This window comes from Wasmannia auropunctata, unplaced genomic scaffold (genome assembly GCF_000956235.1).
Source record: "Wasmannia auropunctata unplaced genomic scaffold, wasmannia.A_1.0 LD336039.1, whole genome shotgun sequence".
Lineage (NCBI taxonomy): Eukaryota > Metazoa > Arthropoda > Insecta > Hymenoptera > Formicidae > Wasmannia > Wasmannia auropunctata.
The window spans coordinates 371,747-384,554 of NW_012026851.1; the positions used below are offsets into that span (position 1 = coordinate 371,747).

A 12,808-nucleotide genomic window follows, 5' to 3' on the forward strand; every position below is an offset into this window, starting at 1 on the left:
AGTGAATAAATATTGAAAAAAAAAAAAAATATTGTTCTGATTTTTTCTCTCTCTTCGGAGACTATATTTTATGGTAGAAATTTATCGTACATCAAAAAATATTTATGAATCATGTGTAGAAAATTCGGTTATCGGTTTATATTTAACATTTCTTTGCTGACTCACTTCCATTTTCTTCTCCTCTCCCTCTGTTTCTTTTACGATCATCTTGAAGTAGTTATTCTTACGCTTACTCATCATTTCTGAGGCACAATTATTCTTATAAATTAATTGGGTTCAAAAAGTCGTTTGCCTTACATGATTGGGATTGCTTTTTTTGTTCTGTACTCATGCATTAATGGTTCCGCGCGCACATTATTATAAAGCTTATAGCGATCACGAACACAGACAATATGAAGAATATAGAAGATATTCATACTTTTTTCTTGGCTTAAAATTAAAAATATTAATTAACATTTTATTGCATTAAAATTATCTTTGACCATTAATCGATCAATGAACTCAAAGATTCCCTTTGCATAATAAACGTTTTAATCGTTTTTTAGATCCTGTGCTTGAGGTATGCTAAACTCAATTCAGAATTTTTTTTATTTGAGTTAAAAACCTGTGATGCGAGAATATAATACTCTCCCGTGAATAAAACTTTAATGAAATAGATAATCACTATGGACAGTGATAAAGTTACACCTCGCTACTTACGAAAATGAATCGGAGAATTTGTACATTTTATTGATGTGTTTCGCATTCTACGTATCGTATCGAACGAACGTTATTAATAATCGTGATCGGCATATTCGTGTGGTTCTCCATGTTCGAGATTGGTATTCTTATTTATATTTAACTTTACGTTTACTGTCAGACACGAGTATCTCGGCTTTGAATTTTGCTCTTTCAAACAAATGTTGTAGTAAAGAAAAAATCTGCTGTTATTTAGCGCAAAGAATGCGCGATAAAAGAAGATACGGACCGAAGTGTATCTACGGCCCTGCCAGAGGGTACCTTCCGAACGCGCCCGATGAATTCCTGCGAGACGCGCTCGCAAGCCGATTCCTGCTAGTATGGGTAACGGGTTCGCGACGGAGCACATTCATTTCGTATTCCCTTCGACGACGCGTCTCATCCGCCTCACCGAGACCTGCGAACGGCCAGCGTCGGCAGCTTCGACCTGCCGGCGATCGGCTCGATCGGATTTCAAAAGCTGCGGCGGTGGTTGGGCGTTTGTTGTGAAACCACCTTGCAAACAATCACCACCGGTGTTTTTTAGAGCACGCGTCCGCGAAACGAGATGCAGTACGCTACCCTTTAAACGCATATCTCATGATGGAACCAAGATGACTATGATTCTTGAAAAAACTTGAAGACTAGACTGTAAAAAAATACATTTCCTTTACTTATTCATCATCAAGATAATTTTAATTATCACTTTCTTTGGCTTTCTCTTTTGCAAAATGACAAAATGCTGCAAGAACGCTTCAAATTCGCACGCCTTTCCGTAAATGACATGACAAATGTAACGTTCGTATATTGAGAGATAAGGAAGAACAATTTTACCGTACCTAATTATCTAAGTGCGCTAATGGCACGTCGCACCGACGATGACCGCATTGAAATATAAGCAAACGAAATTTATAATTTATACGTCCACATTTATCAGCGTAGGCACGTGATTACGCGAGGCGGGGATAAGCATAAACTCGTTGGCGCGGCGATGAGAGATCTCGTTCCTCTTTGCTTACACGCGGTATCACGCCGACGAGATCTCGTCTTAACGTCGCGCGCATTCCGCGGGGTCCTTTATAATACAAATAATTATCTACGCAGCGATAGACTCGCCGCGAATCGTCGCGCGCGGCTATAGAATAGCGGCGAAACAGCAGGGAGGAAAGAAGAAATACGCAATTACTGGCAGATATATTTATCGTTCGCAAGTAAGCTAAACACTTGGTCTAAGCGGTATTTTCGCCGCGCCGCGTGCATCATACCGATAGCACACGGTGTGCGTGCCAGGTTGGTTGTAGAACGTGGTTTTACCGTGATAATTGGCCAATTTGCGAATGCGGCGCTGGGCACGCGTCTGTCTCCCGGCGCAGTGAATGATCGCCGCCGATCCGTTGATTCATCATCGCGTTGCGCAACAATGCGAGCCGCGTACGCATCGCAACATCCGATAATACGCTTCTTTCCGCGAGGCGCGCGTGCAACAGGAATTCCTAGATTAACCGATGCCGTAACGTGCTGACGATAAGGCCGAACAATCTCAAGCTATTTAAACGAGTGTCACGTGCGAACGTCGAGCGAGGGAAATACATAAACATCAGCAATCGACGCGACTAAAGAAGAATTAAATCAAAAATTTCTCTTTAAACATGTTTCTTTGCACGTAAATTGCATTTATTATTTTATCGTTTGTCAATTTATCGAATTGATTTAAAAAGGAAAGAAAACTGAGAAAATGCTGAGAAAAAGGCATTATTAGAGAAACCAAAAATCGCGTCTCCTTTTCTTCACGTTCGATTATTATGTGTACCGAATCCAAATTAGCATGATTGGCGCCGACGGGTTATTACGTATATCCTTTTTTCTACTAGAGAGTTATGACGGCACTCAAAAGCGATGATGACACCACATAAGTCAAGAGAGCATATCTGCATCCAAGGCGACATTCTTAGACCGGGCGTTGAAATCACCGCGCGAAGTGACGTCGACCAGTCCATTCACGTCGGGCGTTGAAGTCACCGAAAGAGTGACGGGCTCAGCAGCCGTTCACGCTTGTCGAATGTCCCGCAAACAATTAACGACCCTTTTTTCTTTTCATAATTTATTGCATCGTGCTGTTGTGTAAAGGCTATCGGAATATTGAGACAAACGAGACGAAGGATCGCTTGGCGAAAAGCGGTCGCGGCATGTACGGCAGACTCAGGGCGCCTAAACGGCTATGTTCATCACTGCAGCGTCGAGTTATTCTTAACTAGAATCAACGACCGAAGGATTCACGGACACGATAGATATACGGCAACGGATCCTTCAGCTCGCGGAGCTACGCCGCGTGACGGAAGCTCAGGAACGGAAGCCACTTTACTTTCGGTTCTCAATACACCTCATTATCCGCCGTGATGCGCATTAACGACTCTATCCCGTGGTTACTTCGCTTGCGTAATTATTCGCTTATCCTCGTGGCGAGCACTCGTTTACTGCCTTCTTAATTTCATTCCCTCACTATGATCGTAGTCTGACTTCGCAGCTAGTCAGCGCGAATTTCCTTACACCAAGAAAGGAAAATCTTATCAAGGAAAATAGATAATTTTATATACTCGTACTTTATATTAAGTTGATTTTCCTCTGGGAAATTATACGTTTGAAATCTTTTTTCTCTCTGTTTCAAGACATTATTGCTTCTCGATTTTCATAAAGAATAAGACGAGTATTCTTCTCTCTTTTGTTATTTTTTTATCTCTTTCTTGAATTATGTTTGTGCAACTAATTGCAGGAAAATTGAATCGGAGAAATATTTAAATTTTCTATATTTAACTCTTATTAAGAAATTTAATTATTCGGACCATTATTTTCAAAACGTGTAAATAAAGATAAGTCTTTTCTTATTAAAAAAAAATTAAAAACATAAATTCTTTGGGAAACGCTTATGCTGCTCGCCAACTTTAAAATAAAAAAATTATTTTATGTAACATACATTTTTTCGGTGAATATCGCAACAGTCCCAACTTGATTCATTTTGGCGGGTGAGCTCTTGCAACGTTTCAGAATGAAGTACCAGAAAATTGCACGAATGACACTTTCTCCGAAATCAGCGGCTTCGCCGAGCGGAGTTTTCGAGACCCTCGACATTTCGCAAGCCTGGTGTATTATGACTACGTGGGCAGTCGAATGTCCATACGCGTCCCACGCTGTCCTCCACATCTCGCCAAATCGAGTGCCGATATTTTCTTTTCGGAGAAAAAGCTCGAAATGACGCAAAGACGTCGTTGACAACTGTAATCAATTCCTAAGAAAATGTACGAATCCTGCAAATAAAATAAATGTCGCAAAAAATAAATTTCTTTTAGAAAGAAAGAAAAAATAAGTTTATTATTCTGGAACATGTCTGTACAATAACTTCTTTTTCTGTAACGATAAAAATAAAAATTTGTAAAGAAGCAATCGAAATAAGAAACAAAAGGTAAATATAGGAAATAATGAGAAATAAAGAATCTACAGATAAGTTTCAACTTTTAACGTAAAATAATATTTTGGCATGCAATGTTCTTGAGAAAATGCAAAGATGAAGCAATCACAGAAATAATCAAATTTTGGAAGAATGGAACTTATTCTTGACGTGTTAAAGTAAATTAAAATAAAACAGTTTGAAGCAAATTAAAATCGTGACGCCATCGTTGATAATTAAATTAACCCGTCCTGCCTAATGGATCAGGATATTTATTCTCTCGTCGGTTTCACGTAAAAGGACGATATGGGCGTATCCTGGCATTTGCTGCGGCGCCGAGGCCGCGATTTGCGGATCCGTAACAGACGGCCGATGGAGCGTTGTCGAGGTCACTCGAATCGATAGGATGCTTGAAAGACTCAAGAAAGAGAGAAAGAGCGCGAGAGAGACGATTAGGGTTCTCTCCTAAGATTCTCACACGCAAGTTCCTAAGGGCAACGGATATTTTCAGGATATGCCGCGATGAAGATGGGTTGGAACAGGAATAGCGAGAATGACGTAAGCGCCCAATGTACCAAGCAGCGCACGCATACACGCGCACGCACGCACGCACGCACGCACATGACACACGAACGAATAAGCCTGCGCTCGTTCTCCCGCGTTAGTTCCTCGTCATCGCGACGGCGAACATCGGTTCAGTCACCACTGCAAATAACCGAAGAAATCGATGCGACCGGCTCGCGCGATGTTTTCTTCCCGTTCGAGGCGTTCCCATCCTAGCTGCCGCCAACGTAATTCATTACTTTGCGAGAATACACGCGCATGCCGGACGAGCGTGAAGAATTTACGATCGGAATTAAAGTAAATTAATCATTCTATCGTTCATCTTTTTCTTCTCTGCATTAAAGCGAAGAAGCGCGATGTCTTGAAAATTCAAAAACGATGCGGATCGGATCGGATGGAATTTCTCAGCATTCCTCATGTGATCCAAAGAAACTCATGAATAAACATCAATAAAGTGTCGCTTATCCGGACTGATCTGTATCAGAATACATAAGATTCATTGTGCGGATTGAAGATTAACGAAGAATGTTGGGAATGAGCGCAAGAGAATTATTCCAGGAGACTTTGGAAGCGATTGAACGCAGGCGACAGCCGCAACGGGTTGCGCGAAAAGAACGTGCCTGGCATCCAAACTTGAAAGAAGTTTGCGCGTCGCGCGTTGAGTGGTGCGCGGCGAAAATTGCAATGACACGTGAACGACAACGGTGAATCCGATCCTTACTTTCGCGGAACTATAAATATAGTCGGGCAAAAAAATATTCTTACACCTGCGCCGATGTCGGCTGTACTGCGCGAGAAATAAGACGGAGAAAGGAAACAATCAAGTGAAAAATGTATAAAGCAAATATAAAGTCATTAGAAATTTCCTTGATAATTGTTATCCACGATTATTAATTACGATTCTCGAAAATATCGCGTTTAAATTTAAAATTATCTTCGAATTGTTGATGAATTTGTAATCGAATCTCGACTTTCAGCGATATTTCGAATATATCAGGACGTGCTCTCGGTTATTAATAAACATAAAAATGGGAATTCGTTATGTAGAAGTATGTAGCTCCAGAAACACGTTTCAGAGTTGCATCCCACTCGCGGCGTCACACCGGAGGCTCGATTCAAGGTGATGCGCGGCTGGTACGCGGAGTGCGGCCGGATGCACCGGCAATAATGTATCCGCTATCAAATGACTCTGTCCTTCGATAGACTAGTTCGCATAGGTTCGCCTAGCGAAAGTCACGGGGATGATCGCGGGCGCGATGATATCGGCGATCTAATAGGAGAAACGTGTCCTATTACAAGCAGCCTTCCACTCTGCAGTTCCTCAAGATCAACGTACGACCTCTACCGCGTTCGTGGGAGATCGGCGAGACGCGAAGGAATTTTTATAGAGGCATGGCGCAACAGGAGAAAAATAAATGGCGTTAGAAGAGAGAAGATTCTTATCGAGCTCAGGCTTACACCACACCGAAAATCCGAAATCTAAAATACACCGGAAAGAAATAAAATCTTAAATAAATCACTTAAATGTCAGACGTTTATAATATCGATGATTTTGAATTTCACCGATCTCTATAAAGGTAAATGGCAGTCGCGATCTGACTCGTGCGTATAGAAAGTTTTGCGTGGGCCAGTGTACGTGGGTGAACTGGCCTTCAAAGTCCTTCGCTGAAAAAGACCACGACCGTCAAGCGCGTAGGCTTCCGGTGGGAGGACTAGATAAAAAGCATCTGCCATTATACATAACTGTATCTATCGATTCTCGGAGAAACTAATCTCGTACGAGTCTCTGCATCCTGTAAACTGCAATTACTTAATATATTATACCTCATTACAGAATATATCATAGCTGATTTAAAAAATATATATACGTAAAAACAACGTCCATTCGAATAAAAAAATTTAATATAAACTTGCAGCTACTTGCAGCTGATACGATAATCGTAACATATTAACATGTTAGATGAAAATTAAGATGAAATACACATTATAATATTTCTTATTTTTATTATTCTTGTTATACTTATTATCAAATAGGAGATGGAATTATGGAGAATATATTTTATTTTGCATTTAAGTAATTGTTATTTTATTTGATAGATTTATTTCTATTTGCTTTCCGTTGCTCTTTTCGCTTTTCCTTTTCCTTAGTATCATGGATACGCCTCTTCTTTCGCAAGAGCCAAATTTCTTTAGCTCTTTCTTCTCGACCTTTCATCATACTCTTATACAATTTGCGATGTTTCTTCTTAATCATCTTTTCTCTGAGACGATATTCCTGCTTTTCCAGCCGGGCTTTCTCCCATGAATTTTCCTTCGTGATCTCACCAGTTTGTACTTTCATCTTCTTCTTCTACGAATTTATAAATATTGAAAATTAATTTTCTCTAAATTATTTCAAGAAATAATTATAAAAAAATTGTAATTACAAAACCTTTTCTAATTGAGCTTGTTTCTTCAGTTTCTCTTTCTCCTTTTCCTCAGCAATCTGTACATCATTATTGTCATCCTCTTCTTCCGCCTCCATTTCCTCAGCTTCGCTTCCTGAACTCAAATCGTCCTCAGCTTCAGTTTTCTCTTCTTCATTCTCGTTCTTATCATCGACATCTTCTTCTTCTTCTTCTTCTGAATCTGCTTCCACTAGACGAGAAATCAAATATAAATTAGATAGAATTCTATCTTTAATTTCAATATATATATTCATTCAAAATCAAAATCTTACAATTGTTTAGTTTATAATCAGGATCCATGAGAGCACGTTCTTCCGGAGGAATGTAAGTTTGGTCTTGTCGACCTTCTGTAAATGGTGAGAGATGAGGAGGAAGTACAGCACCCATTAAGTATTTTTCTACAGGTAATAATTCTCTTGCATTCACACTATCAAAGACCCACTGTGGTTGTACGTAATATCTAAAAAAAAAAAGTTACATTAATAACTCAGAAATGTTGTATATGTAAACAAGAACTTTAAAACGTAATAAATTAATATAAAACCGATATAGTACCTCGATATGTACTGTTTAACCATGCTTGGTCTATCTACAATCTGATGAGTTATTGTTTCGTCATTCTCGTCAAAAGTGGCTCCGACAAAGAGTAACTTATCCCAAGATACTTCTCCACCAAAGCAACGTAAAATAAATACTAGTGGCTCTCTGGGAACTTCCCTATTAATAAAAATTTTTGTGCCTTTAAATAAATTCTTCAGATTCCGTATTTTTTCAGCTTCTGCCTTAGCAGCTTCTATCTTGGTAGCGTCTGTCTCCTAAAAAAATATAATTAATAATATATGTAAATTTTATCTCTATATAAAAATATCAACTCTAAAATTAGCATTTTAAATTTACATTTGAAAATTGATCTATTTCAATATTGTCATCCTCGATCGTTGGTACTGAAGAATCTAAATTGACTAAAGAAACATTTAATGCACTTATTCTCTCGGAGACATATGTTTCTTCATCAACCAATGTTTTTTCAGTATTTCCTGTATAATAAAATATTTAATTTTATAATTAATGTTCACATTTTAAATAATAATATATTGGTAATTTGTATTTATAAGTTTTACTTACCAGAATTTGTCAATTTGGGAGGATAATGCAAATTCAGAGTATGATACAATCTAAAATTCACAAAACCAAGCATCACGATGTAAAATTCTACAAACGTAGACATGACTTTGAAATCAACATCGTTCTTTGTTTGGGGTTCGAAACAGAAGTGGTGCGGTATTATCCATGTTATCGTTTGCCCTTTTATCTCTGCCTGATAGTAATATCCTTTAATGGATACAAATACTTTGCGCAATGCTTTGGCGGTGATGACAGCATGTAGAAATTCCATCGTTAATCTCCTACACAATAATGACTGATCTCTCGGTATATGAGGCAATGAGGGAAATGTACTGAATAAAAAGCAGAGAGTCAGACAGTCGTCTAAATCACGCAATGCATCTATGAACGTTGGATAACGCTCCTTGACTATGTGATCTATCTTTAATGTAGGATGGTTGCTCAAATATCTCTTTACTTTGGCAAAATCTTTCATTGCCTTCGCTCGTCCAATTTTTCTGTTAAATATCTGAAAAACACATGCTTATAAAACACAATACCGTAACATTTGATTCCACAATAAGTTATACCTTGTATTCCCTTAATTTCCATATGATTGGTTCGTGCATTAAAAACTGAATATCCTTCTTGTGATATAAGGTTTTAATGCCGGGCTCTCCCTTCTGCGCTCTTTTACGGTTGCGTGGCTCCCTTGGGTATATGCCTTTCAATATGCATAACTTACGGAAATCATTCAACGTCAATTGTAATTTTCTGAGCGCAGCTCTCCTGGTCATAAACTGCGCTCCCTCGCCACTCTGATACTGTAAATTTACAAGATATCGATTGTAATACAAAAAAATATCGCTCCATTGAGTTCCCATAGAAATTTTAACATAACCTCTTTCGTCTATTCGTCCATTAATAAGGTACATTATATTAAATTTAAAAAAATCCACTCACCTTCTTTTTACCTATTACAACCATTGTAATATATTTTATATTTTATAACTAAATACTAAAAAATAACACGCCGACATGTAAAATACGTAAAAAAATATACGCAACACGTGCAAAGAACTCAAATCCTTCTATCAGAGAAGAGAGAGTATAAAGAAACTAGAAGATGAACGCGAAAAGTATGTATCCCATGCATGGACACTGATTGGTTAACGCTAGTTATGTTACTTTTTAATATTACTAGCAATTTCTGATTGGCTGTTACTGCGCATTTACGATAAATTGCAATGTCCCTTTCAAGTATCGATGCAGAAACCATATATATATTAATTTATTTATACATATGTATATATATACGTACTGTTGTATATTAACAAATTTATATTACATATATTTCTGCATTAATGTAAATTATATTACATTTATATCCGTAAATCTTCCCAGCAGGCAATACCGTAAAATATTATACCCATAATGTTATAATTTGTTTCATGTACGAAATATGTATATAATATACATAATACAAATATTTATAACGTAAGGCATATTTATAAATAAAACTTCTTTAAAATGCATCGTGCAAAGTGATTTAAACTAAAATGCAAAACTTATACTTGAGAAATAAATACAAAGATTACTTTTTCTTTTTACTACTAATATGATATTTTTGATTGCGCACAGCACAAATATATACAAAATCATTAGCATATTGATAAGTGCTTCTAATCTTCTTCTGAATCGCTACCATTCTCGCTCTCGTCTTCCAACTCTGGCATGGGAAAACGCAATAAAGCTGCTATCCCAGTTAATTGATCTAGTTCTGAAAACAGAAACATAATTTCGTTTTAATACAAATTAACATATTAAAAAACGCAATAAGTATGTTACAACTTATTAGGAACTTTATATTTTGCAAGTTTAAGATTAATGATTATTTATATAAGACTCACGTTCACCCGAGACATGCAGACTCGAAAATATTTTGACATCGCCACCCGAGTCTTTCACATTTTCAACCAGCTCAACATATTCCTTTCTCAGTGCTACGTCTTGACATCTGAATATAATTGGAAACATAAGTGTAAGAAATATATTATAAAAATTAATATTGAAATAAACATCAGGACAATAAAATCACCTGAATAATTTATCCGATATAAGCAGAGTTTCCACTGCTTGAGCAGCGCTGGCTTTTTCAACATGTTTCTTGCCATAAAACGCTCTAGCAGGATCCATCTGCAGAGTATTATAAAATGCCTCCAGAGCTCTTACTTCTCCTGCTGCTTTGGTATCGGAAATTCGGGAGATTACAGCAGGATCAGCTAGAACCTCTGTTATAATGATGAATTAGAGTAAATACAAAAGAAATTAGAGGAAAGACAAAATAATTAAATATTTTTTAAAATATTATGCTCGTACAGATTTTACAGATATGTATACACTACCTTTTAATGAATGTTTAAAACCCGAACTAGAGTGAACCAGCAAAAATTTACTTTTATTATCTAGGATAACTTTGTTATCAGATTTAACAGCTTGTTGTATCATATAATCCATAAACTGATCTTTCACAAAACCAGGGCTGGCAAGAATAACGCATTTCACCAGATCGAAATTGATGTGTCTTAATATGCCTTGCATAATGCTCTCATAAAATCGTGCCAAGCCCTAAATATATATCACGTTAGAAAGTCCTGATTATGCTTATTTATATAAAATATTTCCAATACTGGCCATAACATTTCTCAAACCTTTTCGTGTTGTGAAACGTTTCCTTTCCTCTTTCTTGGTATAACTTGATCAATCTTTGTACGGACTATTGTCATGTTAGAAGTTATCAAACAAATTTGTGCTATACCTTCTTGCATAATGGCGGCAGCCACATCAGCATTCTAAAACAGGACGAAAAAAGTTATAGCTAAATAATTAAAAAGTATAGCTATAATTTTCGTCTTCGAAAATCTTTAACCTGTGCAGGATCACATGCAGTATCAACTCTTTCCAAGGAAATAGAATCCCATTTAGCTTTAGTAATACTAAATTTCCGATTTTGTTCAACATCTAGTGTGTGATATGCTCCTGTCTGTAAAGAAAAAAAAATAACATTCAAATATAATCACAAATAAAGCTTTTTACTAATTTAGTATTTAAAGAGATTAGTGCTAAGTATGCATACAAATAGAAGAACAAGATTTTGATAAGACAAGATCCCATAGTTGAAACTACTATTCTATACCACCACACTGTTTAGATGGTTTAAAATATATTTAGGTGAGTCAATTCTCTACTCGAATACTATGTGTTGATATAATGTAAATAATAATGTAGATAAACATTTTTATTTTAATTAAACATACAAAAATTAATTAGATTGCTTTCATTTGTTTAATATCAAGAAAATTCATTGCAAAATCTTGCAAACTGCGTATACTTTGAGAATGTATAATGAATACGTAGCACTGTAAGAGATATTTCTTTAAACATCAATAAAAGTTGACTGCAAATTAAAATCTAAGTATCATTTAACTTACCTTAACGTATTTATTTTCTTCCACATTTCTACCTTTGAGACGTAGAACACACGCTTGCGTATCAAAATCAATATTTTCTACACATATTGTTAGAGTAGTTCTGACTCTATAACTGTTAGAGCTACCAGTTGCAGATTCCATTTGCACTTTCCTAAATTAAATATAGAGAATTAACAAAACGATATCAATTAAAATTAAATGTGATGTTATAAAAAAATATCAGTACATAAGGAATATACCTGATAGTAGAACAGCTTACAAAGTCTCCTTCGCTAATGAGATTATAGGCATGCCACATATCCTCTGTGTTTTCAGGGACAAGAGATACACGCCTAAAGATCCATTAAATCCAGTATTTAGTTTTAAGCTTATATAATATACCGCATACATAAAGATTATATTATACATCATATGAATTATATATATTTACCCTTCTCCATCTTTATCTACGTATCTTGATACTAGCTTCATCTTGAAGAATATTTACCTTAAATACAAAAGAAAACATAAAGTATACATATATTTTGTATAAATGTCAAACATTTGTCATTATTAAGAATTTATAAATTAAATTGGATAAATATAAATCTCCATAAAACTTTTATTACATAAAAATATTAATATATATTTAACATTCTGTGAAGTTTATTATTGAGAAATAAACAATGTGATTATGTATTATAAAAAAGAAAAGCAAACTCGTATAGGTTAAACCATGAGGATATCACATTTAAAAACATCTAAGAATCACAATAAAATCAGCAAATTACCTTTACATTTATTGCACGATTATATCATTAGGAACGTTATTGAATTCATATTTTCTTTACTCGAAGCGTTACACAATAAATTATGCCATATGTCAAACATGATACTTCTTGCTTTTCTATCGGCGATTCATTCGCAACCCATCGCAATCTTCGTATTCGTAACGTGATTGGTAGATAACCTCAAATTTAATCTCCTACAGATGGCGTTATATTCATATTTGTGTATTTCAAAAGTTAAAAAAAAAGAATCACACACATACACACACACACACA

The 12,808-nt window shown here is 36.1% G+C and overlaps 2 protein-coding genes across 2 annotated transcripts; both read right to left on the reverse strand.

The window, feature by feature from the left end:
* Positions 1-6,710: 6,710 nt before the first annotated feature.
* LOC105451958 (pescadillo homolog) lies at positions 6,711-9,412 on the reverse strand. Its single transcript, XM_011692701.1, has 8 exons — positions 9,238-9,412; positions 8,865-9,098; positions 8,296-8,803; positions 8,068-8,207; positions 7,726-7,985; positions 7,443-7,630; positions 7,155-7,360; positions 6,711-7,073 (listed from the first exon to the last, which is right to left on the reverse strand). Exons 1-8 carry the CDS (start codon positions 9,259-9,261, stop codon positions 6,810-6,812), a joined length of 1,824 nt encoding a protein of 607 aa, XP_011691003.1. The 5' UTR covers positions 9,262-9,412; the 3' UTR covers positions 6,711-6,809.
* A 411-nt stretch (positions 9,413-9,823) lies between these two features.
* LOC105451959 (protein pelota) lies at positions 9,824-12,707 on the reverse strand. The gene is made up of 10 exons (XM_011692702.1): positions 12,536-12,707; positions 12,196-12,252; positions 12,005-12,097; positions 11,766-11,916; positions 11,204-11,317; positions 10,986-11,126; positions 10,680-10,902; positions 10,373-10,565; positions 10,185-10,291; positions 9,824-10,054 (listed from the first exon to the last, which is right to left on the reverse strand). Exons 2-10 carry the CDS (start codon positions 12,234-12,236, stop codon positions 9,957-9,959), a joined length of 1,161 nt encoding a protein of 386 aa, XP_011691004.1. The 5' UTR covers positions 12,237-12,252; positions 12,536-12,707; the 3' UTR covers positions 9,824-9,956.
* Positions 12,708-12,808: the final 101 nt, after the last annotated feature.

Coding starts and splice junctions, on each gene's coding strand:
- LOC105451959 (XM_011692702.1), bottom strand. CDS start 12,236: ATGAAGCTAGTATCAAGATACGTAGATAAAGATGGAGAAGG. Junction 11,318..11,765: donor AAGAAAATAAATACGTTAAG/GTAAGTTAAATG, acceptor TTTTCTTTACAG/ACAGGAGCATATCACACACT. Junction 10,292..10,372: donor ATATCGGATAAATTATTCAG/GTGATTTTATTG, acceptor AATTATATTCAG/ATGTCAAGACGTAGCACTGA.
- LOC105451958 (XM_011692701.1), bottom strand. CDS start 9,261: ATGGTTGTAATAGGTAAAAAGAAG. Junction 8,208..8,295: donor TCCCAAATTGACAAATTCTG/GTAAGTAAAACT, acceptor TTTATTATACAG/GAAATACTGAAAAAACATTG. Junction 7,361..7,442: donor TGATTATAAACTAAACAATT/GTAAGATTTTGA, acceptor TTTCTCGTCTAG/TGGAAGCAGATTCAGAAGAA.